At 37.8% G+C, this 20,290-nt stretch overlaps 2 protein-coding genes across 2 annotated transcripts in view; both read left to right on the forward strand.

Annotated features, from left to right (window-relative positions):
* LOC139937538 (ETS translocation variant 1-like) overlaps positions 1 to 14,525 on the forward strand; it is an 86,810-nt gene extending 72,285 nt beyond the window's left edge. The window contains exons 8-11 of the mRNA XM_071932735.1: positions 1,913 to 1,984; positions 3,453 to 3,521; positions 5,714 to 5,877; positions 6,691 to 14,525. Of these exons, the coding sequence (XP_071788836.1) occupies positions 1,913 to 1,984; positions 3,453 to 3,521; positions 5,714 to 5,877; positions 6,691 to 7,059 (674 nt within the window). The 3' untranslated portion in view covers positions 7,060 to 14,525. The remainder of the gene's footprint in view (positions 1 to 1,912; positions 1,985 to 3,452; positions 3,522 to 5,713; positions 5,878 to 6,690) is intronic.
* A 1,314-nt stretch (positions 14,526 to 15,839) lies between these two features.
* LOC139937530 (uncharacterized) overlaps positions 15,840 to 20,290 on the forward strand; it is a 40,235-nt gene continuing 35,784 nt past the window's right edge. The window contains exon 1 of the mRNA XM_071932720.1: positions 15,840 to 16,285. Coding sequence (XP_071788821.1) covers positions 16,092 to 16,285 — 194 coding nt within the window. The 5' untranslated portion in view covers positions 15,840 to 16,091. The remainder of the gene's footprint in view (positions 16,286 to 20,290) is intronic.

Consider the following 20,290-nt stretch of genomic DNA (forward strand, 5'->3'; position numbering starts at 1 on the left):
CATGACACACGACTACAGTCGCTAGCCAATCACTATCCCATCATCTACCCTCACTGAAAATACCCCCCAACAAAAACCTGCTAATGACGGCGGGGTTTAATTTACAGATTGCTCGGGTGTTGTAACCCACATGGTTACGGCCCTTGAACTTATGGAGCGAGGTAGTAGCCTTGTTATTATTGGTGCAGAGCGTGGCATTCAACTGGTAGAGAGAAACTGTTAACCATCTGTGTGAAAGGGGGTGCCTTAAATGCTTAGATGGAAGATGATTGCTAAGAGTTTAGGACATTTTTTTGACGAAGGAAGTTGGAGACAAATCGTAGACCGCTTTGAAATTAATTCCAACCAATCAGAAACATTATAGGTCGGCTTGGATTTTATAATTGTTGCTGTTATTTTTCTTGGTTTTAATGCTTATGCTAATGTGTTTTTAGCTAAGCACTGTATACTCGGTGCTTTCGGAGTGGGGTTCGAACCAGAGACATTTGCACTTGCATTGTGGAATTATGGCACACATGGTTTATGGGCAAGTTGAACACTCAAAGGTTCTTGAAGTGGTTCATCCATGCATACACAAAAAACACCATTGTCATTTGTCATTGAAACAAAGTCTGAAAGTGTGTTGGTTAAAGGGAGGGTACACGTTTGGTAATTGTCAAAGACCAGTCTTTTCACTTGGTGTATCCCATCATAACCATAAAATAACAAGCCTGTGAAAATTTGGGCTCAATTGGTCATCAAAGTTGCGAGAAAATGATGAAAGAAAAAACACCCTTGTAAGACGAGTTTGTGTGCTTTCAGATAAGAATAAAAGACTTCAAGCTAGAAGTCTTTTATTATTTTAGTGAGAAATTACCTGTTTCTCAAAAACTACGTTATTTCAGAAGTAGTCGTTTCCCACAATGTTTTTTATAACATAACAACAGCTCTCGAATGCTCGTTACCAAGTCATTTTTTAAGTTAATATTTGTTTTGAGTAATTACCAAACGTGTACCTTCCCTGTAAATCAATTCTTCTTCTCTGGTTAAAAACTATCTTCACTGCTTAATTATTTTGCATAACGAACAGGGCATCAATTCAAAACCACTTGAAGCTTATCAGCGACCTAGGTTTAACTTAATATTACCTCACAATACTCTTTGAGTATCTCTGTAATATTGGGGGTTTTTTTCCCCCGCTGAGCACCACACAGTTTCTTGGGTTTTTATCAACTGAACACCTAGTGTGGTCTCTTCAGCGAATTCCCCTGGTCATTGCCTTGGTGCCCTTAAAATGCTCACAGTAGAAAGTTACAATTTCCACATGGGGTGCCCTTTACCAAGGAGGAAATACCGTGGTGCCCTTGCCCTTTCAAAAACAAAGCAAACAGCAGGCCTGCTTGTTTACGCATCATCTGTGGGGGGGGGGGGGTCTTGTTCGATTTCTTTGTCTGCTGAAATGTTACGGTCTGATGAGCACGTAATGATAGAGGGGCTCACAGCTATCAAGACCCAAACCAAAGACAGGAAGTGAAGAAGAATGGCGCTGAAGAACGGTCACACAAAAAAACAAAGCACGCTGTTGAGGATACACGGTTGGGTTGACGTCACACTCTGAAACTTCACACACAAGAGCCATTCTGCGATTGAGCATTTTTTGTTTTGGGGATTTTTTTGTTCTTTTCTTTTCTTTTTTTCTTATTTTTATGTTATTCCTTTGCACAGCTCTACCTTTTCATTTTTTAGATTTAATATTCAATTGTTAGCATTTATCCTTTGGAAATCTAGCGTCGTATATTTCTTTCTATGTTTGTCATGATTGATAAAAATGGACTGCAATGAATGCATTGTTGTTTTCAGTTTCAACCAATTGATTTGTTAAAAACGTACTTAATCAAAACAATTTTTCTCTCTCTTTTTTTGTGTCGTGCAGAAGTACCCAACTCATGTTGCATGGGGTTCCAACAGCGAGGCGAGATGTACAACCAGACTGGAAACAATGACGGTAAGTTTTGTAATAAAGAAATTAAATAGCCACAATGTTTACCAAGAAAAAAGTGGAAACAAAATCTTATTTTCAGCTTCTCTTGTGTGGTCATTTCCATCATTGTCAACTGATCGCACACCATTTTGTTTTCAATGACAGACCTTTTTCTCCCCAGTGTCATGGCTAACACTCCCTTTTTCTCCCCAACGTCGTGGCTAACATTCCCTTTTAGTCTCTGAATGAAGATTCAAACGTCTCTAACATAAAAAAGAAACCTTTCTGAAAGCCAATCCTACTAATTATTTGCCCCCCGGCTATGGATATCAAAGTACTCTTACCTTAGACAACCACACCTAGGGGTAGAATATCATAATTAGACCGGTTTCCTTCCCCCCCCCCCCCCCCCAGTTTGCTTTGATGGCGTTCTCATCCTTATTTGAACAATTGCTTGTTTGCCCTGGTGTATTGAGGGTTGTACAACCTTGTCCCCAATCTCTCCCCACACATCTCCAACCCACCCACAGGGGCAGCCCTTTTGTTGTACCCACAATTTTGAGATTGCCTGTCCCCCCCCCCCACCTCCTCTTGTTTCTCCTTTTGGCTAGTTGGTGGGACATTCATTAAAAGAGTATTTGACAGTTTGCCTGTTGGGCATTAGGGTCATTATCAAATATTAGTGAAATCCAGCCTGCCATGAATGAACCATGAGGAGCAGGAAGTTTGTACTTTCACTGGTACTGCACATTTCCCTCTGGCTTAAGATTATCACCTTTTTGTTTTTCAACACCGGCAGGGTATTCTTTTTTTTATACTCTTTTTTTTTACCCCTCGTTTTTTTTTTACCTTAAAAAAAATCCCCTGTTTTATTTATTTATTTTTTTTTATTTGCCAAAGACCCCCTTTTTTACTGCCAAAGAATTTGGACTCCAGAAAATATTCTTCATTATTTTCAGAATAATCTTCCACGAAAATCCCTTTCAGGGGTATTTGACAGTTTGACTGTTGGGCATTAGGGTCATTATGAAGTATTATTGTAATTCAGTCCCTCGTGAATGAACAATGAGGAGGAAGTGTGTACAGTGTACCTTCACTGGTTCTACACTTTCCCCTCTGGTTTAAGGTTACCTCCTTTTCTGTTTTTTTGGTCGCCAAAAGGGTATTCTTTTTTTCCCTAGCTTGATTTTTTTTATTTTTTTATAGGTTATTGCCAAAGACTCCTTTTTTACCAAAGAGTTACAACTCAAGACTCAAGAAAATACTCTACAATATCGTTGGAGATTTTAAAATTCACAAAGCGGACGGAATTTTTATTAAAAAAAATTCTCTCTCTCTTTTTTTTCTCTATATTATAGAATATTGCCAAAAACGTCTTTTTGTCTTAATTACTAATTTGTTATAAACTAAAAACATTAATTCAAACATAGAAATGGGCAAACTGAATTGATTATTTGATTTTTTTATATACATGTATAAATATTTTGTATAGGATGTATGCCCGAACAAGCTGCAAGGCATTTCTTTGATGACGCAAGTGTTCCTGAAAAGATCCCGGAAGGTAAGCAGGAAAACAAATTTGAGCTGTGAACCAGTCATATACAATATAATATCCCATTTTCTGTCAGCTGGTAAACTGTTTTGGGGTTTGTTTGTTTTTTTGTTTTTTTTGGGGGGGGGGGTCGGGAATGAAGTTTTTTAAGCTTGGTTTATTTGTATGCTCGTCAGTGCTGCTTCGATTGTTTCTAGATTTCCGCTGGGTTTCCTTTTTTTCTTTTTTTCAAGTATTGCTAAAGACACTGGACACTATTGGTAATTGTCAAAGACTATTCTTCACTGATGTATCTCAACATGCATAAAATAACAAACCTGTGAAAACTTGAGCTCAATCAGTTGCAAAGTTGCGAGATATTAATGGAAAAAAAATGGAAAAAAACTTGAAGTTGTGTGTTTTCAGATGCTTGATTTTGAGACCTCAAATTCTAAATATGAGGTCTTGAAATTAAATTTGTGGAAAGTCACTTCTTTCTAGAGACATACGTCACTTCAGAGGGAGCTGTTTCTCACAATGTTTTTTACTATCAACCTCCTCCCCATTACTCGCAATCAAGAAAGGTTTTATGATAATAATTATTTTGAATGTCCACTGCCTTTAACAGAGAGAGGTTACCAGCCAAAACTACATTACGTTAACATTGTTGTGACTGGTGCCCAACTCCATTTTTGCTTAGCGACGAAATTTTTCAAGCCAAATTTCTTTGCGTAACAGATTTATGAAATCTGTAGGTAGAATTCCTACCAATACCTCAGATGACCCAGTCATGCGTTTTGCAACCAGAAAAAGATAGCAATGGATTCCTCAGAATCCTTGAATCATTTTTCTGGTATTTGGCGCCCGTAACTGCTCCACCAGATGGAGTCAATTAAGACAAAATGAGTAAAGAGTAGGAAAAAAGGGAAGAACAATAAAAAGATGGATAGAGAAAAAAAAATCCTTTTCTGAATGATCGAGCAGATAGCTAAGGTTTTTAACTCCGAATAAAGTCTGGCCCAAGTAAAATATAAAAAAAAAACGAAGAGAAAAACGGAGAATCAAGGGATTGTAATCAGTTAGCCGTCAGCACAAGAGGATTGCTAATTCATCACTGTGACAAAGCCCCCCCCCCCCCCCTCTATCGGCAGTTCAGGCTATGATTACTTAACGGACAATATGCTAGATGCATTAACCCGCTATGACCACATTCTAGAGTCGATCTCATCTGCTGAAGGAGTGTATGCTGGAAGCTTTTTCTTTTTCTTTTTTTTTCTTGTATTCGTTTCTTTCCTTTTCCCCCTTTTTACGGAGGGGGGGGGGGGCTAGGGCTTACAGAGCTAGCTTTCCCTCAGGGTGAGCAAGTGCAACAATGGGGGAAGGTGACACCCCACAAAAAAAAAAAAAAAACGGCGATGGGGGAGCCATTCATCAGACTAGCAGGTCTTATTAACTTTGCCCTGGCTGGCCTGGCCTGTTGTTATTAAACGCCAACAAATTACGAACAGAGAAGAAGTATGAATAAAGGGGAGCCCTTTTTTTTTGTAGCTTAATTTCACGCTAATGGGAGTTGACGTATGCTATAAAAACAATCTGTCCGACTCATCTTGGATGTTGGGATTTTCTCGTTTATTTTAGAGAGAGCTGGATCGCATTCGGTTTAGGGTGTCATTGGGGTATCCTGGGGAAGGCAGACGTTGTCTTTGGAGTAAATTTCTCAAAGAAAGTTTCTTTTTATTTGTAGTTAATTGAAATGAATCTTGTATGACTTTAATTACACACAAAAAAATGGTTAATGCTACATGTAGTCTCTTGCAAAAAGTACTCTTGCTCTACTTTGTTGGAATTTTTGATGTACCAACAGACAATAGTATTATTGTTTAATGCATTTTTTCTACTGGTCGAAGAGGTCTAAGTGCTTTAATTCCAGTGAGAAAAATGCATTAAGCATGAATCTTAAGATCGTACGACTTGAGTTTCAGTTTGAGTTGATACATGTAATTAAAAGTTGCAAGAAAAGTATGAAGTTGTAGAATTTTGTCCAGCTACTGAGAAAGCCTTTTTCACCTGGTCCCCAATTTCATAAAGTCTGTATGAACAAAAAACTTTCTTAGCACAGAAAAGATTGCTTAGCTTTGGTTGGGGTGCTGGGATCATTTGAGTCTATTATTTGGGAAGTTTACTAACCAAACTGGGTTTTTTCCTCTTTCTTTCTCCATCAGGTGAGACGAAACCAGAGGTTTTCCGTGAGGGTCCACCGTACCAGCGTCGAGGGTCTCTCCAGCTGTGGCAGTTTCTTGTGACCCTGCTTGAAGATCCGGCTAATGGTGGCTTCATAGCTTGGACTGGCCGTGGATTGGAATTCAAGCTGATTGAACCAGAAGAGGTCAGTAACAATTTTTCGTTTTTATTTTAATTAAATTTTTTACGGGAAATGCTAATTTGTAAAGCGTAAAAAAATTGATTTATTTTTTATGTTTATTGCATTTCTGTAGGGAAATGTAGATGTTTTTTGCCATAATAAAAAAAAAAATTGTTGCGATGTTGGTATTGTAAAGAATGATCCCTTTCCCGACCAAAGTTTGCATCAGACCATGCAGGTATCAGACCTGGATTTTCTTCTTTGAGAGGGCAAGGCCATTTTGAAAAACTTAAAGTCTATGGGAAACCTTTGAAGGGGCATCAAGGCCAAGACCAGGGGCAACAGAGGTACCGGCCTCCGTGGTCCGTGTATTTTAACCCCATGAGCCATCTTGAGATGTGGTACTCACAATATTATCTTATGACACTAATAAGGTTTGGGTAAACTTGTCTGCATACACCCAAACCCGCGCACTTCTATTAGCGTCCACTTTATCTCAAAAAGGCTTACACCCAATTTAAAAATGTTTGTATTTTGGGGGGTAAACTCTTGCTCTTCATCAGATTTTTGTTTTAAGCTAAGGTGACATTGCGGGAAGCTGCCAACTCTCCCTGATTCTGCATAATGTCCCCTAAAATAAATCAACCAATATTTCCATATTCTGATAAACAAATTTGACAATCTCTCTGATTATGGAAACTTTTTTTCCCTTTTACATTGAATGTTATTCTATATATCTCCCTGATTGGTGTACACAATCTCCCTGATTGATGCAAATGTTGGCAGCTCTGCATTGTTGTTTTGGTTTTTAATTTGATGCATTTCTTGTTAATTCAGGTTGCCAGACGATGGGGAATCCAGAAGAACAGACCAGCCATGAACTACGACAAGCTCTCTCGCTCTCTGCGCTACTACTACGAGAAGGGCATCATGCAGAAGGTCGCCGGAGAACGCTACGTCTACAAGTTTGTCTGCGACCCCGAGGCGTTGTTCATGATGGCGTTCCCGGATGGCATCCGCACCCCGCTCCGTACGGCTGTGCAGACCGCCACGCCGGATCACAGCGTGCCGGCAAGCCAAGTGGTGAAGATCAAAGAGGAGCCTGGGTTCTCGATGCAGACGCCAGACCATCACGACATGTACGTTCCCGAGATGGGGCCGGCGTGCCCTCCTTTACAGCATCACTTAGAGGGTTGTGCTTACTAAGAGGGATGAGATCCCGTCGAGAGGAAAGCCCTTTATAACCCCGACAGCTGCTTTTTTTTGTTTCTGTGTATCTGTGTTTTTTCTCGGTACTATGATATCATTAAGTTCATTGTGTGCGAGTTCTGTATGTGTAACTTTTGTCTGTATGGGTAGGGGTGTTTTTTCCTTCACTCTTCTGTTTTACTTTTTTGGGGGCGGGGGGATTGTTATGGTTATTTTGGGTTTGATGATTACGGGCTTGGACTTGTTGTTGTATCTTCGACAGAATACATTTGAGTTGAACCAGGTATTAACGTCTGCTTGTGCTGGGCAGACGTATTGGAACACTCTGGTAAATATTGTTATCAACATTTCTGTTGTTTTTTTCTTTTCCCGATCCCGCATTGTTTTTTTTTCTTCTTTTTCTGATGACTGTGAAATCGTTTGAGACGATTGTGTACTCTCTGTTTTTTGGGGGGTTTTATTGGTGGAGAGAGTGATTTTCGTGTTTACTTCATCTGTTATTGCTGATTTCCTACAATTAGTACAGTTCTCCAAGTAGCTTTATCTAGACCAGGTTAACGCAGAATATTTTGTACACATTTATACTTTGGATATGAACAGTCTGTGTTTTGTATCGTACAATTTCAGGAAGTGTTAAAATAAATATCAGGAACAAAAATATGTCTGATTGGAAAAGTTTGTGGAGAGCAAGTTTATCTCGGTCAGACGGCAACGCTGTGGAGGAGGTGTTTTTTGTTATCATCAGTTTAACTGAAGTGGGTACAATCTCATGGCGGTGCTAACGCGACATTCTGCGATTACGGCCTTTATACTGCCCATAACAATACATGCTTCACAAGGTAGTATAAGCGCATAAAATATGTGGTAAGCAGCTCCATGAAGTTAGGCCCTGTAGTTCGCCGCTCCTATGTTATAGTTAACATTATAACTACATTACAGGAGGATCCGGTTTTTTTTCCCTGCCTTTCACCTCTGTGGACCCCGGTTTGAGTCTCGCTTCACACCGGAGCCTTGCAGGTGGGATTGGGTTTTCAGTCCCTATTTGATTGTATGGATTTTTACCCCATTTGGGGTTTTCCCTCACACATCCAAAACCTCATTCATCCTATTACTGGCGCTGTTGGTTTTGTCATAAAATCAAAATTAAAACCTAAAGTTTATGATCTTGAATTGAACGGCCAATCAGTGGTTGTTGAGTTATGGGCGAAGGGAATTGGCTGATCAATTAGCATTTACCACCAATAGGAAGGGACACTTATATGGTATAGTTGGTGCATCAGTTTCAGACAGACTGTTTGATTGGACCAACGGATGGTTGCTTACAGTTTCCGCTACCTGTAACAGGAAACTTTTGACTTCGCTATGAGCTGTGTATCTGGTCAATTTTTCCATTGGTGCCAGTAAGCTTCATCAGCCAATAGACCCTTAGATTTGTGACATCACAAGCTCAAAAAGCGCCCTCTATGGAGTCGGAGGAAAAATGGTTTGGCTGGGAGCTGTGCGTGGCTTGTACACACCTGCATTTTCTCTGGTGTGATATGCAAGGGTTTTCTGTTAAAAAAACTTTCATGTCACGCTTTAATTATCACTTTATTTTGAATCTTTCTTTGCCTTTGAAGACAAAAAGATTGCATTTTCACGAAAGCAAGTGCAACTTTCTATTTTCAACATTTTATGAAATCAGTAGTTGGGTTAAAACCCTAATTTCTCAGAGTTAGCTTCTGACAGAAGATTTGTAAAGATTCAAATAATTCTGCCTCAATATATTTCTTAATTATTCTTAATCATTTTTTGTTTTTCATAAGAAACTTGTTATTTTTTTACTTGACTGCGGCTGTGGTCAAGTTCATATTTTGCTTGTTGTTTACCAAAGGATAGTACTTTTTAAAAAAAATATATTTGTAAAAATACAAATCTTCCTTTGAAAAAGACACAATTTTAATCTCTTTTTGTTAAAGTTCAGGATCATTTCAAATTACTCCTGAGATATTTTTTAAAACTTTTAACTATTGAGGATGCGTTCGAGAAAAAAAAAACACTAAAAAAAATTAATGTACAAATTAAAGTATGTTTGTAGGTCATGTGACATTTTAGTTTTTAAAAAAGAGGACAAGATTAGATCTTTCACCATAGAGAGTACTTGTAGTTTATTCAGATGGCAGGGCACGGGTACTTTTTTCATTGAATAAGAGTATAAGGGCGTGGTGGCCCTGGGATATGTATAAAACAAATGTTTTTTGTACAGAATCAGTTAGGGGGATTCAGTTAATTAAATACGTAAATGGGTGAATGCTTTTAATTGTTGACAGTTTCTTTCTACCTAACACACATCCTGTAGAGCGGGGGCTGTACAAATACTGTATCGATAAAGAGAGAAAACAATTTATGGTGTTTTTTCAAGCTCGCTGTAAAGTTTAAGAAACCCCTTTCTTTCTTCAATATATTTTTGTCACTGAAATTTTAAAAAACTGAAGAATGTAGACTTATAAAAAGAAATTATAAAAAAAAAAACTAAAAAAAAATACTAATTTTTTTATTATGAACAGATCAAAAAAATTATAAGGATTGGAAACATGAGAGTGGTAAAATGAAAGTATGGTGTGTTTTAATTACTTGTATTATATGAAACTGGAGATGATATTTTCAAGAAACAATCGGCGATTGTGATGTGAGCAACAAGCTTTGTATAGCAACAATTGTCTTTGGTTTTAAAAACTTTTTAATATGTAACTGTGTCGGGACAAAAAACAAATCAATGTTCTAAAATTGTTGTCATTTCCCTGAAGTCCGTAAAAATACAAGAAATAAGGAAACTTACAATGTCGAACCCCTTGTTATTGTACAATGTTAAAAATAAGTCCTGCGTGTCGGCAGTAAATGTGTTTAAAGGTAATAATGTTTTGTAATTGGCCTAATTTGATAAAAGGTTGTAGCCACTTGTTTTACGACAGGCGCAAACAAGTTCAAACTTAATTTGGGTTTTGAATTGAACCCACACAAGGCTCTGCAAATATACGGCCCACAAATAGGACCAATAGACCTAACCATATGCATCCAGCCACCATCTAAGAGATAAAACGATGGCGAAACAATTAAAATGCACAGATTTGTACGTGCGGCACACAGATTTGGCCATTGAACAACCGGGTTTTTTACCACTCGGTGAGGGCTCCCTACTGATATGGCATCATGTGTGTAAGGTCTATTTGATTAGCCCACGACACTGCAAGGGTTTCAAACAGTTGAAGTAAAAAGTGATTTGGTATTGTAAAATATTCACAGCTTTTGTTCTGCTTTCAGCTTTTGTAAATGAACCCACTTGTGCTCGGAAATTGAGTTTCAGAATGGCCAACAGAGGATAAAACTGAGGTTTAACTTTAATGTCCCTGAACAATGGTTCATTAAACAATGGCTTATTGTGATTTCATTGTTCCTTGTTGATTCCCTTTAAAGTGTTTGTTTAAAATAAAATATTATGATGACCAAAAAAAAATCTTTAAAAATAGTATTATTATAACTTTATTAGGTCGAAACCGTAAATTGTGAAATTTTGCGCATAATATATGTAAGCTTCAAGTCAGTCAAATCGTTGCCGTGACAAAAAAATTCCTTGTGTACTGAATAAAAAGTTTGTTTAAGGTTAAAAACTGTCGACCCTCATTTTGTGAAAGTTGTGGTAACATGAACGTTATACATGTGTAATTTAACAGCTTAACCCTCCTACGCTGTGGTTGATCGTTGAGCCAATTATCTCTGGCCATCAAAACAAACATTTGCACGCTTCACTGGTCCTACATAGGTCTTTCAGACACAGCACTAAAGTCGGTTTATTGTTTAACTCATGGTTCAACCACATTGATTTCAACTCGTGTGTGGCTGAATCGTTCTAAAAGTTAGACCAAATCGTGTTAAACCCAGAAAAGTTAGACCGTCGAGCGAGGGGGTTTATCTTTAGACCTACACTTTAAGTCACTACACTACGTGGACCTTGTTTGTTTTCAGGTCCACATTTCATGTGTAGCATTAAAAACACTTTGATATCATGCTAGAGCTATGATAGTCTTGAAGTCAAGGCGGTAATTGTTAAGCGCGGTGTGTAGTTACAGCGCGGCGTAGCTACGAGGACAATACACACACCCTTGATCCCAGTATGTGTGTGTGAGTCAGTCGCTATTACCTCCCTTGCGCTACCTACGACAGTTGCATGAAAGGCAGACAAAAAGGCAGCGCCTAACAACTTGTCATCAAGTCTAGAGCTATGGAAACAAACTGAAAAGGCAACTGAAAAAGTGTGAGGAATGGAGAAGCAGTAGGAGGGTTAACTTTGTAACGGCTCAATAGGCTTACGAATAATTATGTAATGTCCCAAACAATCAAGTGAACAAGATATATAATATAAGTACCAAAATATAAATAATTAAATGTTTAACTTAAGTCCCCAAAGTGATTTTTCTGTACTTGATCTTTGTCTTCTCTCTCTCGCTTTTTCTCTAACTATAGAGAAGTAGAAGAGGAAGAAACCTGCCTCCCGCATAACTTGATTAAATTATGGAAATGTTCGAAAAAGTTTGTGTGACTGGTTAATTTGTAACCAACCTACTTAAGCTAGAGCAACCTGCCTGGCAAAGTGTGAACTCTAGTTTTTGCATAAATTGGAGTCAAGGTTGATGTCAAGGGTCAAAGGTCATCTGACCTGTAAAGCGTCGCTTCTGAAACACAAAGCTCAGAAGAGGGCACATTGTCCATCGACCTAATTCACATGATGTCATCATCGCATGGGAGTCATTGATTTTAATGGCAGTATGTGTATTGCTGGTGAATTTCATTGTTTATTCCCTTACTCTTACATCCCAACTGAATAAAATAATGTATAGGTATTGCCCATGCTGCTTGAAATTAAAGCTTATATCCCATACTTTAAGAAAACATTTTCTCATCCATAATATTTTAAGAATGTTGGTGGCAGTTTTGTTTCGATATTTTGTGATGTTTGTGTTGGTGATTCTGTTGTTGACCGGTCTGAAACAAGATGTGTTTTAGATCTCCCTTAAAGAATCTAGAACTAATAACCAATTGGCTATCACAGCAAAATCAAACCTTTTTCCTCAAAAACGTTTGTGATGAAGTCAAAATTTCAAAGGTTCCAGCAGAATCGTCTGTATAATTACTTAATTTGGAAAATTGGCCTAAACATTATGCTGCGTTTGCTTTGTATGTGTTTCGTCTTGATTGTGTTTACTATAACAAACAAAATAAAATGTTATCCAAAACTAAACCACTTGTGATCGTACTAATCAATGTTTCCCTCAATGGATAAAAATAGTAACAATTTATATGTCTAAGAAATCGCTTGTGATGTTTAATATTGTGTATAATCCAGATTTTTTTTAAATATAAGGCCAAATAAAAACAAAAATAATGTTTAGCGTCCCCGCCCGCTTTATTTTTTGAGGCCGTTTTTTTTTTTAATTATAGAAAATCTGTCAGGCGGCTATTTTGAAAAAAAACAAAAATAAAATCCTTTTTTTTTTAAAAGGCAGGACGCTAACCATGTTTTTTATTTTTATTTAGCCTAAGATGGGTTGAAAACAAAAACGGCTTGACAATCGTTACATGGTCCAAAACCTTTCACCTGGTGGTAAAGCTATCAGGCTGGATTTGCTCTAAATAGCGAGGATTCATTTCAAATCAAGACATTCAGGTAGTGGCTTATTTCAAACTACAACCAGTGAAACACTGGCCTAATTGTTAAAGGCACTCAACACATTGGGTAAATACTCAAAATATACATTAGCGTAGAAAACTTACTCAGTAACAGGCATTGGAAAGATTTTTAATGTATAAAACATTGTGAGAAACAACACCCTCTGAAGAAACGTAGTTTTTGAGAAAGAGGTACTTTTTCAATAAAAATATTTGAATCTGAGAAGGATTTCAGGTCTCGAGCCTTTCTCAGGCAACTGAAATCACACAAATTAATTTGTACAACCAACAAGGGTTTCGTTTCTGTCATTATTTTCTTTCAACTACAATGTCCAGTTGAGCAACAATTTTCACAGATTTGTTATTTTATGCTTATGTTGGGATACTCAAACGGAAAATACTGGTCTTTGAAAATTATCAAAAGGTGTCCAGTGCCTTTAAAGACAGTGGACACTATAGGTAAATGTCAAAGACCAGTCTTCTCACTTGGTGTATCTCAACATATGCATAAAATAACAAACCTGTGAAAATTTGAGCTCAATTGGTCGTAGAAGTTGTGAGATAATAATGAAAGAAAAAAACACCGTTGTCACACAAAGTTGTGCGTGTTTAGATGGTTGATTTCGAGACCTCAAGTTCTAAATCTGAGGTCTCGAAATCAAATTCGTGGAAAATTACGTCTTTCTCTAAAACTATGTGGCACTTCAGAGGGAGCCGTTTCTCACAATGTTTTATACCATCAACCTCTCCCCATTACTCATCACCAAGTAAGATTTTATGCCAATTATTATTTTGAGTAATTACCAATAGTGTCCACTGCCTTTAAGAGAAAGTGGTGAGAATAATAATCATAAAACAAAACGGCATCTGCTGAGTGTGCAGTGTGTTGCTGACTGCCCTTTTTCACAGTTGAAAAACTCAAGTTGGCATTACTTGAAAAGCTCTTGTTAGTTCTTCCTTCTGTAATTTTGTGTAAAAAATGAGCCATACATGTCACCATAATAATTTGGAAACCATTATTTGGAACGATTATAGAATGCTGACAAATCCAACTTTGCTGTTTCAGGTTTAATGGGAAGCAGGGAACCTCACAAAGCAACAAATCATGACAAAACAAGCAACACTTATATTATCAACAATTTTTGTAGAACTTTGCTAACATTTCATTGAGCTGCTTCAGCACCAAAATTTACCAAGCATCAAACAGTTGTGTTTACCGGAAAGACGTTACCAGCCAAGGTAGATACCGTGTTGCGCGCATAGTTTGTGACTGGTTTCCTGCATATTATCGCAAAGCAGACATTGTGCAAGTAATATTTTCTGCTAAAGGCTACTTTTTAAAATTGGGCTCTGTTGAGTACACAGTTTGCTTACTGCAGAAAATAATTTTTGCTGAGCAGAAAAGAGTGATCAACCAAATTATTATGTGATAAAACAAGTTGGACATAATTTCTGCTTAGCATCTGTCATAGGGAAAACCTTTAGGTTGGTAGACTCTTAAAAGGTAACTGGTAGCTGTGATTCCTCTTGATCTGATGACCTATGGTCCCATAAAGATAACTTGGATGCATGCTACAGGTTACCTTTTAGAGACTACCCTTTGTAGGTGTAATGTAAGCTGGATCTGTCACCGTTTCTAGAATCTGTCATTTCCCCTCGGTAAGATCCAATCTTAATCTAGTATTTCTCCTAACACTACCAGGAAATTTTACAATAGTTTAAGGCGGTTCAAATAAAACAGTTTTTTGTACATAGCGAAAAATAGACCGGAATGTTTGAATGAAGTTTTATTTCTTGTTTTGAATGTTCTCTAGTTATTGGAATTATGCTTTATTCTGTGAATTAAAAACCAAGCTAATTTCACTGCGTAGCTGGACCCAAGACCAGAGTTTCTCTTGCATAATGCAATATGCAAGAAATTTCAAACAAGAAGAACAAACCTGATTTATAAGGTTTTTGACTAAAATATAATAGTAATCAAGAGAGGGCGGTATACACTCCTTTCACTTCTGCTTTTCGGTGCTCCCATCCATAGACTGAGTTGTCACTTTTATAAACTCCCAAAGCATGCAATTCCAAAAATAATGCTTTACAAAAAAAAAAAAAAAAATATTAGCGAAAAGTAGTCTCTCGGCCTCTTAAAATCCAAGTTAACATAGATTTACAGACCGTGAGTAATCTTCAGCTTTCTGTAAAATTAGGGCAGTGAGTTTTAAGAATTATTGACTTTTTGCCCTCGGTGATGTGATACCCCAGGGAAAAAACACATCCAGCCAGATGTGTTGCCAGTTTTCTTGAAGCACAATTTAAATTTTCCCATCCTGCCTTGTCGGCTTCTTTTGTCCGCCATTACAAAATAATGTTCAGCCTTTTGACTGGGTTGGAAAATTTGAAATAATTAATGAAACGTGGTTTCTTCTTTTTCTTGTCCAACTGTTCTCTCAGGCCCATTTGAATCCCCATTGTGCCGAAATTGTCAAAGTACATTAGGTTTCACTGAATGAGATGTATTTTGCAGCACCACCATTAGAATTATCTTCAAGAGAATAATTCACTACGGTTGAGTTGTTAAGTGTTGCATTATTAGAATATTAGACCCCGCAAATCTTTGGCGATTGGCAAACGAAATAAAGCTTGCATACTCCCCAAACGGATTGTTTTTATTTATTTTTTTATTTTTTTGACAAGTTGATTGTTTTGTGCCAAATTGAAACCAATAGGACGGGACTTAGTTTTCCATCAAAGTATTTTCCTCTTTGAGCTGTCGATGTTGTGCCGACAATTATTGGAAAGATATAGCAAAATACCCGGGATACAAAAAGTGACGGTTTCCGCAGGGCGCATTTTTTTCAGGGCGCACTGAGACTTAAAAGTAAGCGATTAGCTGTTTTTCACCATTAATTTTGAATAGCGCCCTCTTTTGATAACATTAACGCTTCCTTCTTCTTTATTTCCATGGTACCCAACCCCTTTTTAGGGTGAATCGATATCGCTCTCCGTGAGGACACCAGCTAATAATGTGAACATGTGTGCACCGTATACACATGTACACACAGAGTACACACTACACCCATTAACATTGAACATGACGACTCCAACACACACAACGTTTGCACAATAAAGTGAACAGCATAATGACAGTGAATTTGGACTGAGTTTCCACTATGGCGGAATGGATGAGGAATATGGAGATATAGGGGTAATTTAGGCGTTAGTTGGGGGCCAAATGCCCCTCGACTAACCCACCGATTGGCTCTGGTAATAACAGAAGAAGCCATCTAACAATCTCAGCAAATAAAAACCATTTTGATCGCCAGACCATCGTCATGGAAACCTTAAAAAAGGCCCAGCTGAATCGGAGTAAATGTGACACAAATTCTGCCATACTTCCAGTTTCGAGAACTTTTTCATCATCAATGGCAGCAGAGCCGTCGTCGAATAGTTCGAATAGTGCTGGCAATGGAAAGAGAGGGCTGTCGCCGACAGAACTGATGACGGAGACACTTGAAGCTGCTGTCAGGTATAACAAAAATAAAAATAGTCTTTCTCGAAAAAGATGGGATTGTGATTGTCATTTCTTATTATTGTCAAAACATTTATCACTTACTCTGATCTTACATCCGGCCAGTATTGGGAAAATTGTAACCATGGCATCTCTGTAACCATCTCGAACAGTATCCCATGACACTGACTAACCCTGCTGGCTACTGCCATCCGTCGGACAACTGGACGGTTTAGACACCTCGACGGTTCGGACAACTCTACGGATGACTTGTTCATCAGTCAGACAACGCGACTTGGGGTCAAGACAAGTGGACGGATGGCCATGACGGGGGGCTCAGCACAGGGCGGGAGTGTTGAATAGCCTGCCTTGGTGCCTTTAAAATGCTCGTTATAAATTTACAGTTTCCTTATTAGTTATTGGTCCTTGTGACATTATTCATAACTGACGTCAGTGTTGGAATTTCAGAATCAGACATGTAACCCATAGTATAAAAAATGCTTTGCTTTAGCAATGACAGCTTCTCCTTCACATATCATTTCTTGTTATAAAGTTTGTTCGAATTAGCAGGGGACTCAAATTATATGTTTCTGTATTGTTTGCACTGGAGGAGTTCACAGGGCTAGCCGGATCCTATGTAAAATAAAGGACAGTTCCTAATGAACAGGCTTTGAATTTTATAGCAGAATCAGTTTACTATTGGAACTCAATCCAACACAAAGCAAACTGCACACGCCGTTAGAGTTTTGATGGGTTTATGGTGGATTAGGAGACTATTGGTGTAATCCTGATGAATAAACCTTTAACTGATGATTTTTTTACGGGCAAAAAATCAGTCGCACAATCTACATTTAAAGGAACGTTACAGAATTGGTTTTGCTAGCAAAAAGTTGCTGGCAGTGTTAGCACTTAATGTAATTCACCATGACACATAAACTGACAAACCTGTAGAAGTTTGAGATCGATCGGCCATCTGGGTCACAAGGAATTAGTGAAAAACCGATTACACATTTTACATTGCATCGATGCCAAAACAACAATGAATTAAACGCTCCCTGAGCGATAAACTCCAAATGCGGAATTAGATTATTATTTCTCATCTAGTATGAAATTTCAGACAGAAATATTTCATGGGATGTTTTCTACTATCATCATCATTGACCGTGTAAGTTTTATGTAAATCTGTGATCTTTACGATTTTGTTTCTTACCAATTCTGTAACGTTCCTTTAAGAGACCATTCTTTTCTACAGTAACACAAAACCCCAAAGACATTTACTAATAATTTTTTATTTCTGTTTAAAATCAAATTTTGTTAGTAAAAATATCAGCAATAAAATAAAACAGAAACGAAACTTAGAAATTTTGAAACTACAAGGCTACTATCCTATCCCAACATGACCTTTACTTGGACCTCTCTGTGAATGGGTTACAGCTGTGTTAGGTTTAATTTGTACATTAAGTCTATGAGATTAAGGTTTTAGCCAAGATTTGGTAGAATGGGTGTCCAAATTTGATTGAATTTTGGTGTACGAATTGTTACTTTCAATAAAAGCATAATTTCAATGAATTGTAAGGCATTAAAGCAACCGTACAACATCGGTAAACAGTATTGTACAATGTACAAAGGCCCACACTTTGTGTATCACAACTGATATAATAACAAACCTATGAAAATTTAGGCTCAATCGGTCATCGGAGTCAGGAGAAAATAACGAGAAAACCCACCCTTGTTTCCGCATGTTACGCCGTGTCGTGTGTTAAAAATTAAATCTGTCTCTCGATATCGAGAATTGATAACTTTTTTTTAATGTTTTCTCATTTGCATTTCAATGGAAGTCTTTCACATACTGTGAACCTTGTTTGTTAATCTGTGAACTTTTATTTTTTGTTCTGTTCAGAAAGTGTCCAATGGAAAGAAAAAAAAAGTTCACATATTTACAAATAATTTACAGGGTTTACAGAAGGTAATGGTAAAAGACTCCTCTTGAAATATTATGCCATGAAATGCTGTACTTTTTGAGAAAACATAAAAACAATTATCAATTCTCGACTACGAGAATTACGGATTTATAGTAAACACATGACACGGCAAAACGCGCGAAAACAAGGTAGGGTTTTTCCCATTATTTTCTCCCGACACCGATGACCGATTGAGCCTAAATTTCCAGCAGGTTTGTTATTTTTTATATTTAGTTGTGATACACGAAGTGTGGGCCTTGGATAGTACTGTTTACCGAAAGTGTCCAATGGCTTTAAGTGACAGGTAAAACAGGGTGTTCAAGTTCAGAACAGGGTGCCCAAAAGACACAGACAGTGACACCCCTCTGGTTAACACTATGGAATTGTTTGACTAAGGTACAATTTACCATCACATATAATGGTACACAATTACAATTCACATAATAATTCATCCCTAGGTATACGTAGCCTCTTTGGCTGCATTTTATTGCACTGTGACTGTGCTCATACGTGTGCATTGCATTCTTGCATTACGTTGAACACCATGAAACGTGAGTTTTTGTGCCCAGGTGTCATCGAGCGCACAACATCAGGCCCCAATACTTCACGGAGGCAACGAATGCGATTGGCTCCATGCCAGCTGTGCTTTTGAAATGCTTAGAAATTTACAATTTGCCCCGTAGATTAGGGTGCCCTTTACCAAGGAGAAAATTCCTTGGTGCCCTGTGTGGCCAAAAACGAAGCATACAAGGTCTGCAACATCCTTGTAATTATAAAAGTGTATCTTCCAACTTGTCAGTTGTATGTTAGTGTTGTATTTAAACAGCTACCTGAGCGGAATGTTTTCAACAGAAATGGTATTTTTACTTGTTTATAATGCACTTGTTCACCATTTTAATGTAATTTTGATATGTGTACACTTCTGAACTTTTCGTAATTATCGATTAAAATATCAGGCCCCTACCTAAAAGGTTTTTTGAAAAACTAAAAACACTTCTGCCGTTGAGAGCAGGCGTCAAAGGACAATGCCGCTGACGTCATTTGTGGGAGTTTGCTTTGTTATACATCCACGCTGCAACAAAGCGCCTTTATCTACTTATGACGTTTTGAGAGTGATTACGTAATGGGGCTTTTTCGCAAATCTCGCAGAAAAGCTCTGGACAAGGGCATACAAAATGATTGTTTTTTTTACACAATTGAAACCTATTTATAATCATATGACTCGATTTCCTTATTCATCAAAAAATTTTAAGTGGAATTCAGCAAAGTTCACGACTTGACATTTTCGTTCAAGCAGGTCTTTAAATGTAACATGTAGAACACTGAGCACATGCCATGTAATCTTTTTTTCTATACTCTCAGTACATGTTCATAATTCATTCAGTCGATGCGGAGCATCAGATAATAAATGGCCTTTCAAATCAGTGGTCCTCCATTGATGTAAATGCAGCTCCTCCTGTCTCAGGCCAGAGTCCCAGCTCAAGGTGTCCACAAAGGTGGTTTGTGGTCTGCCATGGGAACGGTGACCCTGAGTAGGGGCCCTTAGCACCAGCCTGCTCACTGCCACTTTAACATGTCTGAGGCAGTGACCTGCTAATCTCAGCCTTCTTGTCCTAATCTTGGTGCCAACTCTCAGTAGCCCACCGTAGAGTTCCAGGTTCTAGTACATGTTGCTGTTCTTTATAAATAGAAAAGGACAAAATACAGAATCGGTAATAAAAACTTGTCTCAGATCACAGATTTACAATGTACGTTGTACATAAAACTTTAAAAACGGTCTAATGATAATGATTGTAGAAAACCTCATTGGAAATAGATGTCATATTTGATGAGAAATAAATGAAACTGGTTTTCCGTTTGGAATTAATCACTCAGTGAGCGTTCTATTTATAGAATTTTTTGATCGTATAGGCCTACAATGTACATGTAGTCCGTTTTTCACTTGAACGATCTCTAACTACTACGGATCTGTCAATTGATGTAATGGTGGATTACATAAAGTGCTTACTGCCAGCAACTGTTATGCTAGCAAAAACCAATTCTGTATTCAAATAAATCTTTC

Source organism: Asterias amurensis, chromosome 5 (genome assembly GCF_032118995.1).
Source record: "Asterias amurensis chromosome 5, ASM3211899v1".
NCBI classification, from domain to species: domain Eukaryota; kingdom Metazoa; phylum Echinodermata; class Asteroidea; order Forcipulatida; family Asteriidae; genus Asterias; species Asterias amurensis.